The sequence below is a fragment of the Myxocyprinus asiaticus genome, chromosome 21, assembly GCF_019703515.2.
Source record: "Myxocyprinus asiaticus isolate MX2 ecotype Aquarium Trade chromosome 21, UBuf_Myxa_2, whole genome shotgun sequence".
In the NCBI taxonomy this organism is placed as follows: domain Eukaryota; kingdom Metazoa; phylum Chordata; class Actinopteri; order Cypriniformes; family Catostomidae; genus Myxocyprinus; species Myxocyprinus asiaticus.
In genome coordinates, this window is record NC_059364.1 from 11,893,945 (window position 1) to 11,906,966 (window position 13,022).

The 13,022-nt window shown below is 37.4% G+C and overlaps 1 protein-coding gene across 1 annotated transcript in view; it reads left to right on the top strand.

The window, feature by feature from the left end:
• Positions 1-13,022, top strand: part of LOC127411635 (potassium voltage-gated channel subfamily H member 5-like) — a 67,646-nt gene that overhangs the window by 7,666 nt on the left and 46,958 nt on the right. Inside the window, exons 5-7 of the mRNA XM_051647334.1 lie at positions 846-964; positions 2,373-2,765; positions 9,033-9,462. Coding sequence (XP_051503294.1) covers positions 846-964; positions 2,373-2,765; positions 9,033-9,462 — 942 coding nt within the window. The remainder of the gene's footprint in view (positions 1-845; positions 965-2,372; positions 2,766-9,032; positions 9,463-13,022) is intronic.

Genomic DNA, 13,022 nt, shown 5'->3' on the forward strand with positions numbered 1-13,022 from the left:
AGAGAGCCCATGCTCGTCCATACCACTCACATCAAGCGATGCATAGCCCCTGACGGGCACAAAATGGGACAACGGCTTATCCCAAAAGCGTTTCATTTCACTGAGGCAAGCAAGCAGTGCTGACAGCAGTTATTTTGCAGGTGAGAGATGAGAGGTAAGTGTCTTACTATCATAAAAGTCTTGCTGGATTCCTGGATCTCCAGGAGATACTGGCCAATCAATATTGAGCCTAGCAGAGGTACATTAGGGAATTCATTATCTATAATGTTCCCCCCAAATGGTGGTATCCAGTTCATCAGGTGAGGGTCCCTTCCTGTGATCATAAATCCACAGGCGGCAGGAAACAGGTGAGACGAATCATCCATATTAATGAACATGGTGATTTTGGACAAAGCCATGGAGAACACCGCAAGGTAAGCTCCACATAGAAAACTTCCTAACTCTCTCTGAAGCAGTAGTTATCAAGATAAACCACTGCTTAGTGAAAAGTATGGAAATACTGCGACTATGCTCGGCAACACTAGCCTTGACGGTATGTCTGCGAACAGTTAAATTGTGTAGTTGTGGTGCTGAGGAAAAGTCTTAGCAGGGAAGAAAGCACGAATGTCATTTCAGAGCATTACAGCTGTTATTATAGGAAGGAGGCGGGCTCCTTTAAAATGCTGTGATTTGTCAACCCTTCGGACAGACGTGGTGTTATTGATGCTTCCATAGTCTGGAATATAGAGGCATTTTCCATAATGAGATACCGAACAAATGTTTGAAATCTTAATTTTCAACAATACATCTATTGTAATATATTTTATTTGTATATTGTGTGAATTGTAATTCTGTATTTCTTGTAGGTTGGACTAAGTTTGCACGTTTGACTCGAGCTTTGACCAACAGCAAAAGCACCATTCAGCAGCTTACGCCCATGAGCAGAACTGACATCAACTCGCACAAACCCTCCAGACTTGCAGAGGTGAGAACACATGCACGTGCACACAACCACTGCATTTGCTTACTTCCTTGACTGCAGAGTACAAGGTTATGCAAAACTAAATCTCATGGAGGGCAAACTTGTAATAGAATCAAACAAAGACACACACACACACACACACAAAAGGATGGTGCTAAAATGAAATCTCACACTCGTCTGTTGGACAGCAGAAGTCTACAGTGAGCTGCTTTCAGGCCGCGCTGCCACAAGCTGCTATTAATAATTAACACTGGGAGGGGTGTATGTGTGTATGTGTGTCTCAAAACCCTTGTTTGCTTTTCATCTTTTCTTGTCTGTCTGTTTATTCCTCTATCAATGTTGTGTGCTGGTGGTAAAGGAAGTGGGAAGCATGTGTGTGTGGAACATGAGGAACTTCTATGCTGTATAGTGTCTCTATCTGAGGTTCTCTAATGAGTTTTTGATGAGAGAACATTCAAGGATAGGGTTTTCCTGAGAGGCTTTCTGTTTTTATCATGGTTTAATGTCTCTGATCTGCACTATAAGTGTTATTGCAGTGCTTGCAAAGCAGCAGTGTATTGATATTCCTCACTCCATTCACAAAGGAATGGAACAGATTGCAGTTGTCTTGATGTTTTTTTTACCAGCTGAATTGTTTTAAAATTGACACAGAGATGGTGAAAAAGCAGATGCATTCTGTGTGAATGGCAACTAATGTGTTGATTCTCATGCACAGCCCACAGAAAACAAGATACTTGCTGAGTGTCATGAAATTTCAATTACACAGAAAAGCCTAAAACCTAAACTTAACTGAAACTTTAACACTATTCTTTTGCTGCCTTGCAAGCACTGATATTTCCTTTAGGAAATGCAAATCTAGTTTATAGTGATGTTGCTCTGAGGTATCTTCTCTACCTTATATGATTTCCCCCCATTAATCATCATATTTTTTCTATCTTTCATTATTCCGTTCTTCATTTGCGGGAGAAGAAATCCTGCTAATTCTCTGAGTAAACTTTGTGTGCAAGCATGCATTGTGTAAAACCCAAAAGTGTACTGTAAAGGGAAGAGAAACAATTAGCCAGAACTAGAACTTATATTTAAAACAAACTTTTTCCTGAGGGCCCTCTGTATTTAATTTCCATTTTACCATCTTTGCCTCTCAATATACAGTCCATTGGGGTCCAAAAATCTGAGACCATAATGAAAATCTGGGATTTTTTTTTCTTATATAAACATGGAAATAAAAAAAGTTTTAGGAGTTTTAAAAATTTAAAACAAAGAAAAGTTTTGACATAAAATTAATGTAGGATTCTGCACTATTTCTTAGATTATTAATCAGATGTAAGCAAATTTTACTGTTTTTGTGACCATCTATACAGTATCTCGCATTCTTCACTCCCTTTAGCTCTCTGTCTCATTCGTCTCTCAGGTGCTTCAGCTCGGCTCTGATATCCTTCCTCAGTATAAGCAGGAAGCCCCTAAGACACCCCCACACATCATCTTACACTATTGCACCTTTAAGACCACGTGGGACTGGGTGATCCTCATTCTAACCTTCTACACGGCCATCATGGTCCCTTACAACGTCTCCTTTAAGACCAAACAGAATAGCGTCACCTGGCTGGTTCTGGACAGTGTGGTGGACGTCATCTTCCTGGTGGACATCGTCCTCAACTTCCACACCACGTTTGTTGGGCCAGGAGGGGAGGTGATCTCTGACCCCAAGCTGATCAGGATGAACTACTTGAAGACCTGGTTCATTATAGACCTGCTGTCCTGTCTGCCCTATGACATCATCAATGCTTTCGAAAATGTGGATGAGGTAAGAGACCATTAGAAAGAGGTAGAGGGAGAGAAAACAGAGGACGTGTAACACCATGTCCTAACCAGGCACTACGCAACTGTAACACAAATGTAAATTTGTTCTTGTTCAGATGTTAATTTAAAAAATACTTTTCTGAACCAGCAGCAATATTTTTATCTGCCAGAAAAAAAAGAAATGTTCTTTTTTTTTTTTTTTTTTTTTTTTCAAGGATGTTTATCCTTGCCAGACTTTTGACTATCAGTAAAAGTCTGGTATAGTTTGCAGCTTATTCTGGACAAGAACTGTCAACTTAGTCAGGAATGTGGACAGTAAGTGGATGGCATGTCAACCACAGGTTTTGATATGCCATTTAGGGACGGGTTTATGCCACAAAAACTAGGTCAAACAATTGCAGAGTACCAAAAAAATTAAACGCTGATTTTGTGCTGCACCGCACACAAATGAAATGCCGCAATTATTTAATTTGAATTCGCCCCTTAGTTTTTTATATGTTATGACTACCAACAATGTGTGTGGCACTAAATATCAACAATAAAGCATAGGCTCACTAGTATAATATAAATCCTGAACTTTATTCACAGTTGCATGGCCAGTGTTGGCTGGTTTTTGCTTGATAACAGAATTCAGTTCTGTATTTGAATTGAATGCAGTATTGAGTGTTGTCGCTGACAAATAACTCAAACAAAATTCACACAATCTGAAGTTCCTTCAGTAGAACCGTAGGTGAAATCATATAGCAGAAATTCACTAATTTAATTTACATGTGGATTTCTTACCACATGAAAGAGAATTTAAAAGACTTTGCTGTAAACATTATGTAATCTTCAGTGTTTATTCTCATAAAGGTCCTCTGCATCTAGGCAGGCTAGCAACATCAGAGAAAAAAACATGAAGAACATCCATGTCTTCACGCTTCAGTATCTCTATCTTCATTCATACAAGTATATTCATGTGAATTTCTGTATGAACATGTCAACCCATTTCATGTCAATGTAGACAAATCCATATATTTGTACAAATACACATTCTGTGGCAAAGAACATGTACATACATATAGAATATAGAAAAATAAGAACACATGCAGTGCTGTATAAATGCTTATTTAAGTTGTTGCCTACTAACTATCCACCTACAATTATACATTATTATGTCCAGAGACAGTATGAGGAGGAGACAGACTATATTTTTGGAGAAAAGTGAATGGGAAAAATTACAATAGGGCATAGTCAAAGGTAGGCACCATGTTTAATTTCTTGCGAATGAAAACAAGGCTGTGAGGGATAGAAGGACAGTCTTTCTGATGGATTGTACTGTTGTGTACCTTGATACAGATTGTTCCGCTGAAGAAATGTGAGAAAAAAATAAAATAAAAAAAACGGGTTAAAAAAATATAGATGAAAATTAGATGTGACCTAGAGCCTTAAAGGCATAGTTCACCTAAAAATGAAAATTCTGCCATTTACTCACCCTCATGGTCTCCCAAACCTGTATGACCTTCTTTCTTCAGTGGAACACAAAAGGAGATGTTAGGCAAAATATTAGCCTCACTTAACTGACTATCATTGTATGGAAAAAAGATGCAATGGTGAGATGGAAATGAAAGGAGATTAAGGCTAACAGTTTGTCATTAGTGAAGGCATTGTCTTGTTATATATCTGTAGAACGTGCAAAAACAAATTTTTTAAGCCTGATTTCAGTCAATGAATCAAAGTTATACCATTTTTGTCAGATATTATTGGTTGTTTGAAATATGTAATAAAAACTTAAGCTTAGCCAACAGTTTTGAAAATTTCTGTAGATAGGGGCTGTATCTGCATGCTTATTATATTGAAAGAAAATAGCTTTCCAGGGGCTTTGCCAAGATGGATGGAGAGTTATTTGATTTGCCTCACAGAGTTAAGCCCCTTTCCCACCGCCAGCGGCATTGCGCAACATAGCAACACAATCTCATTAATTTTCAGTGTGAGCACAGCGACTTCTGGCGACACGAGCTGCCACGGCCGTTGGTGACAGAGATTGCCATGGTGAGCGACAAGTTGAGAAAATTTCAACTTTATGCATGTTACGAGCGACACTAGCAAGCAACTACCAATGATAGCGAACACCTAATTTTTTTGAGGGGGCACCAGGGTCAACCAAACCCAAACCACTTATATAAAGTTCATATTGCTGCAACAAGCAGTATAAATCACAGGAAACAGTATAAACATCTGCTTTAATCAGTAATTGTATCAGTAATGGTTGCATTCAATTGAATTTTGAATCTTCAGACAGTTTTACACCGCTTTCTTGTGCTCTTGCCACTTCTATTGTACACATATTTTCCATACACAACATAAGAGGCAGTGCAAAATGTGTCTCAGCTCAACAGAGTGTGAGCTGAAGCCTGTCTCTAAAGAAGGTGAACATGTAGCCTTTCCCTGAATGAGGTGATTACTGTAAATGTAGTTTTCCATGTTCAGTGTAAGTTATAGATAATAAAACTAACTAAATGAACTTACTAAAAGAAAATTAACCAAATAAAATGGTTTGTATTTTGTGTCTTGTATTTCTCTCTAAATCATCCATGCAAACTCAGTAGAGTTTAAATAGGTGTCATGGCTCTGGGGCTTGGTCGACACTTAAAAGCACTATGTTCCCTAGGTTGAAGTTTTTAATTTTCTTGAGTACAAATGTATCTATTGGCTAAAGCATGTCTAAAAGAGGCCGTTCATACCAGAGTGATATATATTAACCTTTCCATTAAGGGGCAATATTTGACCCCTGGAGTTGTTTTTCATGGGCATTTTTTACATTTTAAGAGGGCATTGTTGGGCCATCATCTGGCACAACAGTTCTAATTCATATTTCACCTTTGTGGTTTTAATAAACTATAATTGTCACATTCAACAGTGCATCATGAGTTATTAGTATTATAATTAATATATTAATTAATATATTTCAACAGCACAATGGCTAGGGATGTTTAAAATGGTATAATTTCAAAATATAGAAATAAAATGATATATAAAATATATCAAAGATCACCTTTAGAACAATCAAACCAAGCATTAATTTACAAAAGGTAGCCTAACTCACTCTTAGATGATAGTATAAGAGTCTAAATTCCAGGTCGAACATCAGTGTTTTAAAATACTACAATAATAAATGAATGGCTCAAATGTAGGCTATAAAAAATAAATAAATGATTTGTCGATGCATTTAAAATAAAGAACTGAACAGGGTATCAAATTGTAAACACAGTCCTCACCATGTTAAAATGAAATGTGTTTTAAATGCCAGCTTTTTATAATCCGCAGAGATAATTTTTTTTATTCATGAGAGAATCAAAAAGAAAATAACATGGTTCCGCCCAAAAATGCTCACAGTAAATAATACAAATATTCTTGATATTTCACAGAAACTTCACAAAGAAATTATGCAAGGAAAGGGAAAGGGAATGAGGATGTACAATGTTATAAAAGAGAAGATCCCATAGACGAGAGAGTCACTGCACCGTTTAAAATAACAGTGATTGGATGAATACTGTAGAAATGTTGCCAAGCAAACTATATCTGTTTGTCTTTTGTCTTCTGAAACATGCCAAGAAAACACGGAATACTGTCTCTTCATCACACCAGTTATCACAATTGCCATCACTGTTTGACACATTACAGTTTTCCCCTAGACAGACAATGTAAACGGCGCGGGTCGTCTCAATACGTTAAGCCGCCCGCCGCCTTTCTCAATACAAAATACAAAATCTGCTGTTATGGAGGAACCATGTAAAACTGCCTTTCATTTAAAAAAAAATAAAATATTTTTTTTTTTTATAATGACTGGAGAGGAACTGCTGCTTTCTTTAAACATGAAGAAAAGAGAGTGCTATGCTGCAAAACCAGTCAAACACATTTTAGCACCTATGAAAATTAACAGACTGATCAAACAAAAATATTGACATAATCTATATTAGACTATAAAAAAAAGATTGACCGTTCCACTGAGAGGAAAGGTTAACTGCACATAAGTTGATTTAATTAATTAGCTTAACATCGTGCTTTCCCATATGAGCTCGACCTTCCCCATGAGCGCGATCCAAGGCAGCCACGGGACATCGCCTTTAGCGGAACATGTGACTCAATTGGACTGACAAAAAACCTAAATTTAGAATGTGAATAAAGATTTCTGCCACATACACATTCTTTTTTACATGCAATAATCATTCAATTTAATTATCAAAGGTAAAAATATGTTTTTGGAACTTCAAATAATCCATTTAAAATCCTCTTGGCTCAAATATCTGAGGGGGCATGTGCCCCCTTACTTTGAATGGGCATGACGCCTCTGATAGCAAAGACAGTTAGCTCATGTCACCCGTCTGCTGTGAGTGAAAATACTGGAGACAAATGCAGACAAGATGCAGAAGTTAAAAGTTTCTGTGAGCAAGTTCACTGGGTGAATTAAACTAAGTCACAAGACTGAAGTGAACTGAAATAAAATGTTCACAGGCTTTTTATCATTTGACTAAAATTTGTGAGATAATTTTGGGAAAGTACAGCATGTTCTCTCCTAAGTGATTCTTATGTCCAACTGTTTTCACACCACTCCTGTCGTCTGGGCTCAGCTCACCTGCTCCAAATATAGAACAAATTTCAGAATTTTATTTTGTGCAATGATGACTAAACAGTGAGTTCAGTGAACTGAAAAATTTTAATAGCACTAAGTGCTTCATAATGAGAACAGAATGCGAGTCTACATAACAATGCTATATGCCAAATAGTTTAACTCTTTGGCAGTGCTCTGTTTTAACGGCTTTGTAATTAACGACATTGAAAAAATGACTTAACCAGGCAGATTGAGTGTCAAATTGATTTCCCCTCTGTGTGCTGCATGTCAGCCTGGAGATGAATGTTTAATTATGTGTGTATATAGAGCAAATCTGTGTATGTAGCAACTAGAGGTCGACCGATATATCGGTTTTACCGATATAATGGTGCCGATAGTTGCTTTTGGAGCAAGTGATCGCATATGATCTACTATTGATTAATTACTGCTCATACAGTATTCATTAGCTTATATGACAATGTTTACTTTATTGTGTTTATATTGTCAAACATTGTAGATGATTGTAAGAGTGCATATTTTGTTTTCCTTGTGCGTTTATTTGAGCTGGTAGCACAAATATTTCAAAATAGGAGTCCCCAGTGTATTGCAGGCTTGTTCATAGTCCTGCATTTTTCACCAAATCTTTATTGTTTTTTTTTTTTTTATTGTTTTTTTTTTTTTAGTTTATTATTGGAATTTTGGTTGCACAATAAACTTCATCTGGGATTTTATTCTTTTTGGACTCTCTATGTCTTTGACCATCATAGTAAGGAAAACATTTTTTTTACATTGTTTTTTTTACATTGAATAAATAGATTTCAAAATCTATCGACCGATAAATCATTTATTGGCCTCTTCCACCAGCTTAGTTATCATATCGGCAAAATCCACTATCGGTCAACCTCTAGTAGCAACATCAGCAGATTGCTTGATACATACTGGGACTTGGTGGTAAATTGTGATCAGGTTAAAGCAGGGAGTTTTAAACTTAGATGCCAAGAACCACCAAATATAATGATCTTAACTTAATAAAATATAATGTAACTTATATATTGATTTATAATGACTGTTCAAGAAAGTGTGATATTATGATGATGATATACTGTTTGCAAAAAAAAATTAGATTTAATTAAATTAAATTACATAAAAAATACAATAAAAATATTGTTTGGAAAATATTTACTTTGTATGAAGTTAACAGCATAATTTTTCAACCCAACATTAAAGCAACATAAAATATAAAATTAGAATAGAAACATTTTCAACTCAAATTCTTTTTACTTATTTCAAGGGCATCAGTTAGATTTTTTTTTTTTTTATGTCATTGTACCAAAGCCAAAATAAAATAAAATACAATAAAATATTGAGACATTTTTTACTTAAGATAACAGCATATTTTTTTCTGCCCAATATTTGAGCAACGTTATAATCTAGCATTTTAATAGACATAACAATAACTTTTTTAATTCAAATTCCAGTTTGTCTGTATGACACTTTTCGCCATAAATATTGTTCCAAAGTAACTTTAAATTAAATAGTGCCGTACAACCCCAGTGAGCATGCCAAAGGTGACAACGGCATAACTAACTAACTAACTAAATAAAATGGCTGATATATTTGGAAAAATGTATTTTAGGAAATTGTAACTTTTCTCTCTTTCTTTATTTTGCTTATTTCCAGGGCATCAGCAGCTTGTTCAGTTCTCTGAAGGTAGTTCGACTTCTACGCTTGGGTCGTGTTGCACGTAAACTGGACCACTATTTAGAGTACGGTGCAGCTGTGCTCGTATTACTGGTCTGTGTGTTTGGATTGGTGGCCCACTGGCTGGCCTGTATATGGTACAGCATTGGAGATTATGAGGTCATCGACGAACAAACCAACAACATAAAGACAGACAGCTGGCTCTACCAATTAGCCACCAGCATTGGATCTCCATACCGGTACAATGCTAGTGGGACTGGCCAATGGGAGGGCGGGCCTGGGAAAGACTCTCTGTACATAACGTCATTGTATTTCACCATGACAAGCCTGACCACCATTGGCTTTGGAAACATTGCACCAACTACAGATGGAGAGAAGATCTTCTCTGTGGCCATGATGATGGTTGGATGTGAGTGTTTACCCTAACAACATGATTTCCATGTTAATTTTTTTTATTTATTTATTTTATTTAAAGGGATAGTTCACCAAAATGGAAAATGTTGTCAGCATTTACTCACCCTCATGTAGTTCCAAACCTGTATGATCTTTCTTTCATGGAACACAAAAGGAGATGTTAGGAAATATGTTAGTCTCAGTCAGTATTAACTTTAATTGCATCTTTTTTCCTACAATGAAAAGGTGACTGAGGCTTAACATTCTGCCTAACATCTCCCTTTGGAGATGCGGGTGTCATGCGGGTGTGGAACTACATAAAGGTGAGTAAATGATTTGAATTGTTGTCATTTTTGGGTGAACTATCCCTTTAAGAACATTATTCTTATTCACTATGACAGTCTGGCAAGAAGGGGCACAAGCCTAAACCAGCCTAAGATTGGTCTAAGCTGACCTAAGCTGGTTTAAGCTTTTCTTAGTTGGTTTAAGATGATCTTCTAGTATTGTTCTAGCTCAGTGGTTCTCAATCTGGGTGCCACCACAACTGGCTAGGGATGCCGTGAAATCTCTGCTCAGTATAATATTGTAATAGCCACCAATGTTAAAATTACCAGCATTGCTGAGTACTGACTCAATGAAACACTCTAAAGGTGTGCTTAGTTTAAAAAGGTTTGGGAACCATTGGTTAACTAGTCGGCCAGCTGGTCTCCTAGCCTGACCAGCTGAAAAGTGCCAGAAAACCTGCTAAAACCAGCGAACAGATCAGGCTGACCAGACTGGGAGACAAAGCTGTTTTTTCAGCAGGGTCTGTTGTTTCACTCTTTTATTGATCTGTTGTTTTCACCTCTATTCTTGTCTTTTTCTTGCTTCTTTGAGCTCTTTCTGTCTATTCTATCTATTTCTCTCCTCTGTCTGAGTAATTCTAGACTAATCTTGTCTGGCTTCTCTGTCCTCCAGACAGCAGTGCACTTCCTTCAGAAATAACTGTGAGACACTAATAGGTGGAGATAGATAGGTGGAGAGAGGGACATTTAACTAGAGAGTAAAAGTAAGAGAGAGAGAGAGCAGAGAGAGAGAGAGAGAGAGAGAGATGGCCAGCCATTGTTAATGTCCTTCTCCAAAAAAATGTGTGTGTCCAGTGAGGGGTCGTTCTACAGACAAAACCGAGATACAATCGTGTTCATCATTACCAGTATGTGTGTCTTGTGCACACATTGTTGAGTTCTGAGTTTGGCTTAGGAATATGGCAGGCTGACCCACCTCCCAGTTCTGCTCTACTTTACACCTTAATTTCATATGACTTTTGAGGAAATCTTTCTTTAGATGTTTGAGTAATAAGGTGCTTTCTTGCTCTTGACCCAAACAAGGGCTTCACTGACCTGTAATGAAATTACAGAGGTGGCAGATTAGATGCTTATTACACATGATTGTGGACCATTAGAGAATGCTTAAATAAGCCCAAATGGGTTTCTAATGCTTTCTGACATATGAAATGTGGGACTCTACAAGGAACAAGCACATTCGTTTCACTCACAAACTAGTGTTTTTAGCCATCTCGAGTCACTCTGTGAGAATTATTTCAAGATAAATGCAATCATAATGCTTTTCTGTAAGTAACGATGTGCTATTTCCCCACATCTGTTTGTTTCATGAAAAATGCGCAAAAATGATTGCTCCCAAGTAACATATATACTGTACATGTTTTTGTTTATTGCTTCATGAAACAAACAGAATATGGGAAATGGCATGTCGTTACTTACAGCAAATGACTAAAACAAGCCCCGAAACAATGTAACAAGGTCCAGAGATGTTGCAATTATACTCACAGAGCAACATGAGCTTGTCTGTCACTCACACAGACTGTCACTTGAGGCTGCCCGAGGCCCTGCTTGAAGGAAAGAAGCCGCAGGCAGTCAGGGATTCTCAGCCGCAAGCATTGGCCAATAATATATTGGCTGCCAATATATCGTGCATCCCTACTGTTTGTATTTCCATTTTTGGCATTATTGGGAGTGTAAGGCATTTCACATTGTTATGTTGATCTACACAAGAAGGTCTTCAGAACATTTTAGGGCAAATTCAGTAAAAAGTTGCACCATTTTTGCGCTATGTATTTCAACGTATTCATCTTATTTGCTGAAATAATGCTAGCTGCACCATGAGTATGTAAATTAAGTAATATCACAACGTTAATTGTGGAATTTTGTTTAAGAGAGATGTTTGTTTGCATTTTCTATCGTTCATGGGCATATATCCAGAGGTGCGTTGTCAATCACACTTTCGGCATTTTAAAGAGCCGACTCAGTTGCATGGATCACAATGGTAAGGTGATGCTGTCCCAGTAAAGTATGCCAGAATGCGGAAGTCTGCTGCATCTTCCACAACCTAGCCCTCAAAACTGACCTGCAAGATGGGGATTTGAACCGTGGAAATTGCTTTAAGCACGAATGTTGTGGTAACCTTTGCGCCATTACCTGTTTTGCATAATTCCTTTTGTGAATCGGGTGCTAAAACAACATAGACAGCATGTGCAAATAAACGGCGCTAATAGTAGGGACAGTTCATTCTCAGTGAATTCCCCTCTTTGATGAGGGGAGTAGACACGCCCAATAAAAGCAGCAGTACGCAGTTAATGGAGAAGAATTGTAGTTGTATTTCTGTATTAGCTGGTCTGATGACTCTTTAATGAGGCTTGTACACGGTGTCCCATTTTCTCTCTCTTTCTTTGTCTGTAATTACCTGAACTCATTGCTCCTCATCCTCTTATCCTTCAGTCAAGATCTTTTTTTCCATTTTACACTTAACATCCAAACCTTCTTGCTTACTCTCTTTTGTCCTGCTTGGGCCCATCTCTCTGTCTGTCTCTGTGGAAGTGAGGTCCTTTAAGGTCTCATTATTTGCGGTAGTTTATTCATGCTCCACTAAGAATGTCCTTCACTGAAACTCTCTCCCTCCTGCTTGAAACATGCTGTTTGTGCCACAACTTTCTCAATTTATGCCCAATCTCACTGGGTGATGTGTTACCCTCATGTGTGATTAGATTTTAAAGTCATATCATAAGGAATCAAACTTGATTCGATGTTGATTTTTGATCTTGATCATTTTGATAAAAAGTTTGATGCACTTTGAAAACACACTGTAACTTACAGAACCTAAAACTTCCCCAGTCCAAAACGACAGTCTGTTCAGTCTGTTTCAAAACAGCTCATTCTGGATTTCGGAGGTCAGAAACCTGCAACACTAACACATAACCACTCACATTTACACATTAACAACACCTTTTGTAGTATGTTATTCGTATTACATCATATCTAGTCCCAGTGTATACAGAAAATGAGCATACTGTGCACAGTGCAGGAATAGTATGCTAGTATCTTGTTCCAAACATAACCATTGACTCTATTTCTTTTCAGTACTGATGAGATAGATGAGAAAGTGATTGATGGCTGGTTTCCAAAACAGAATAAAAAACTATGAGCATTAAACCCCCATCGTCCTGTCACTCACTCTTTTTCATTCTTCTGTCTCTTATTTTCCCTTTTTTCTCTGTATTTCTCTCTTTTCCACTCCATAATC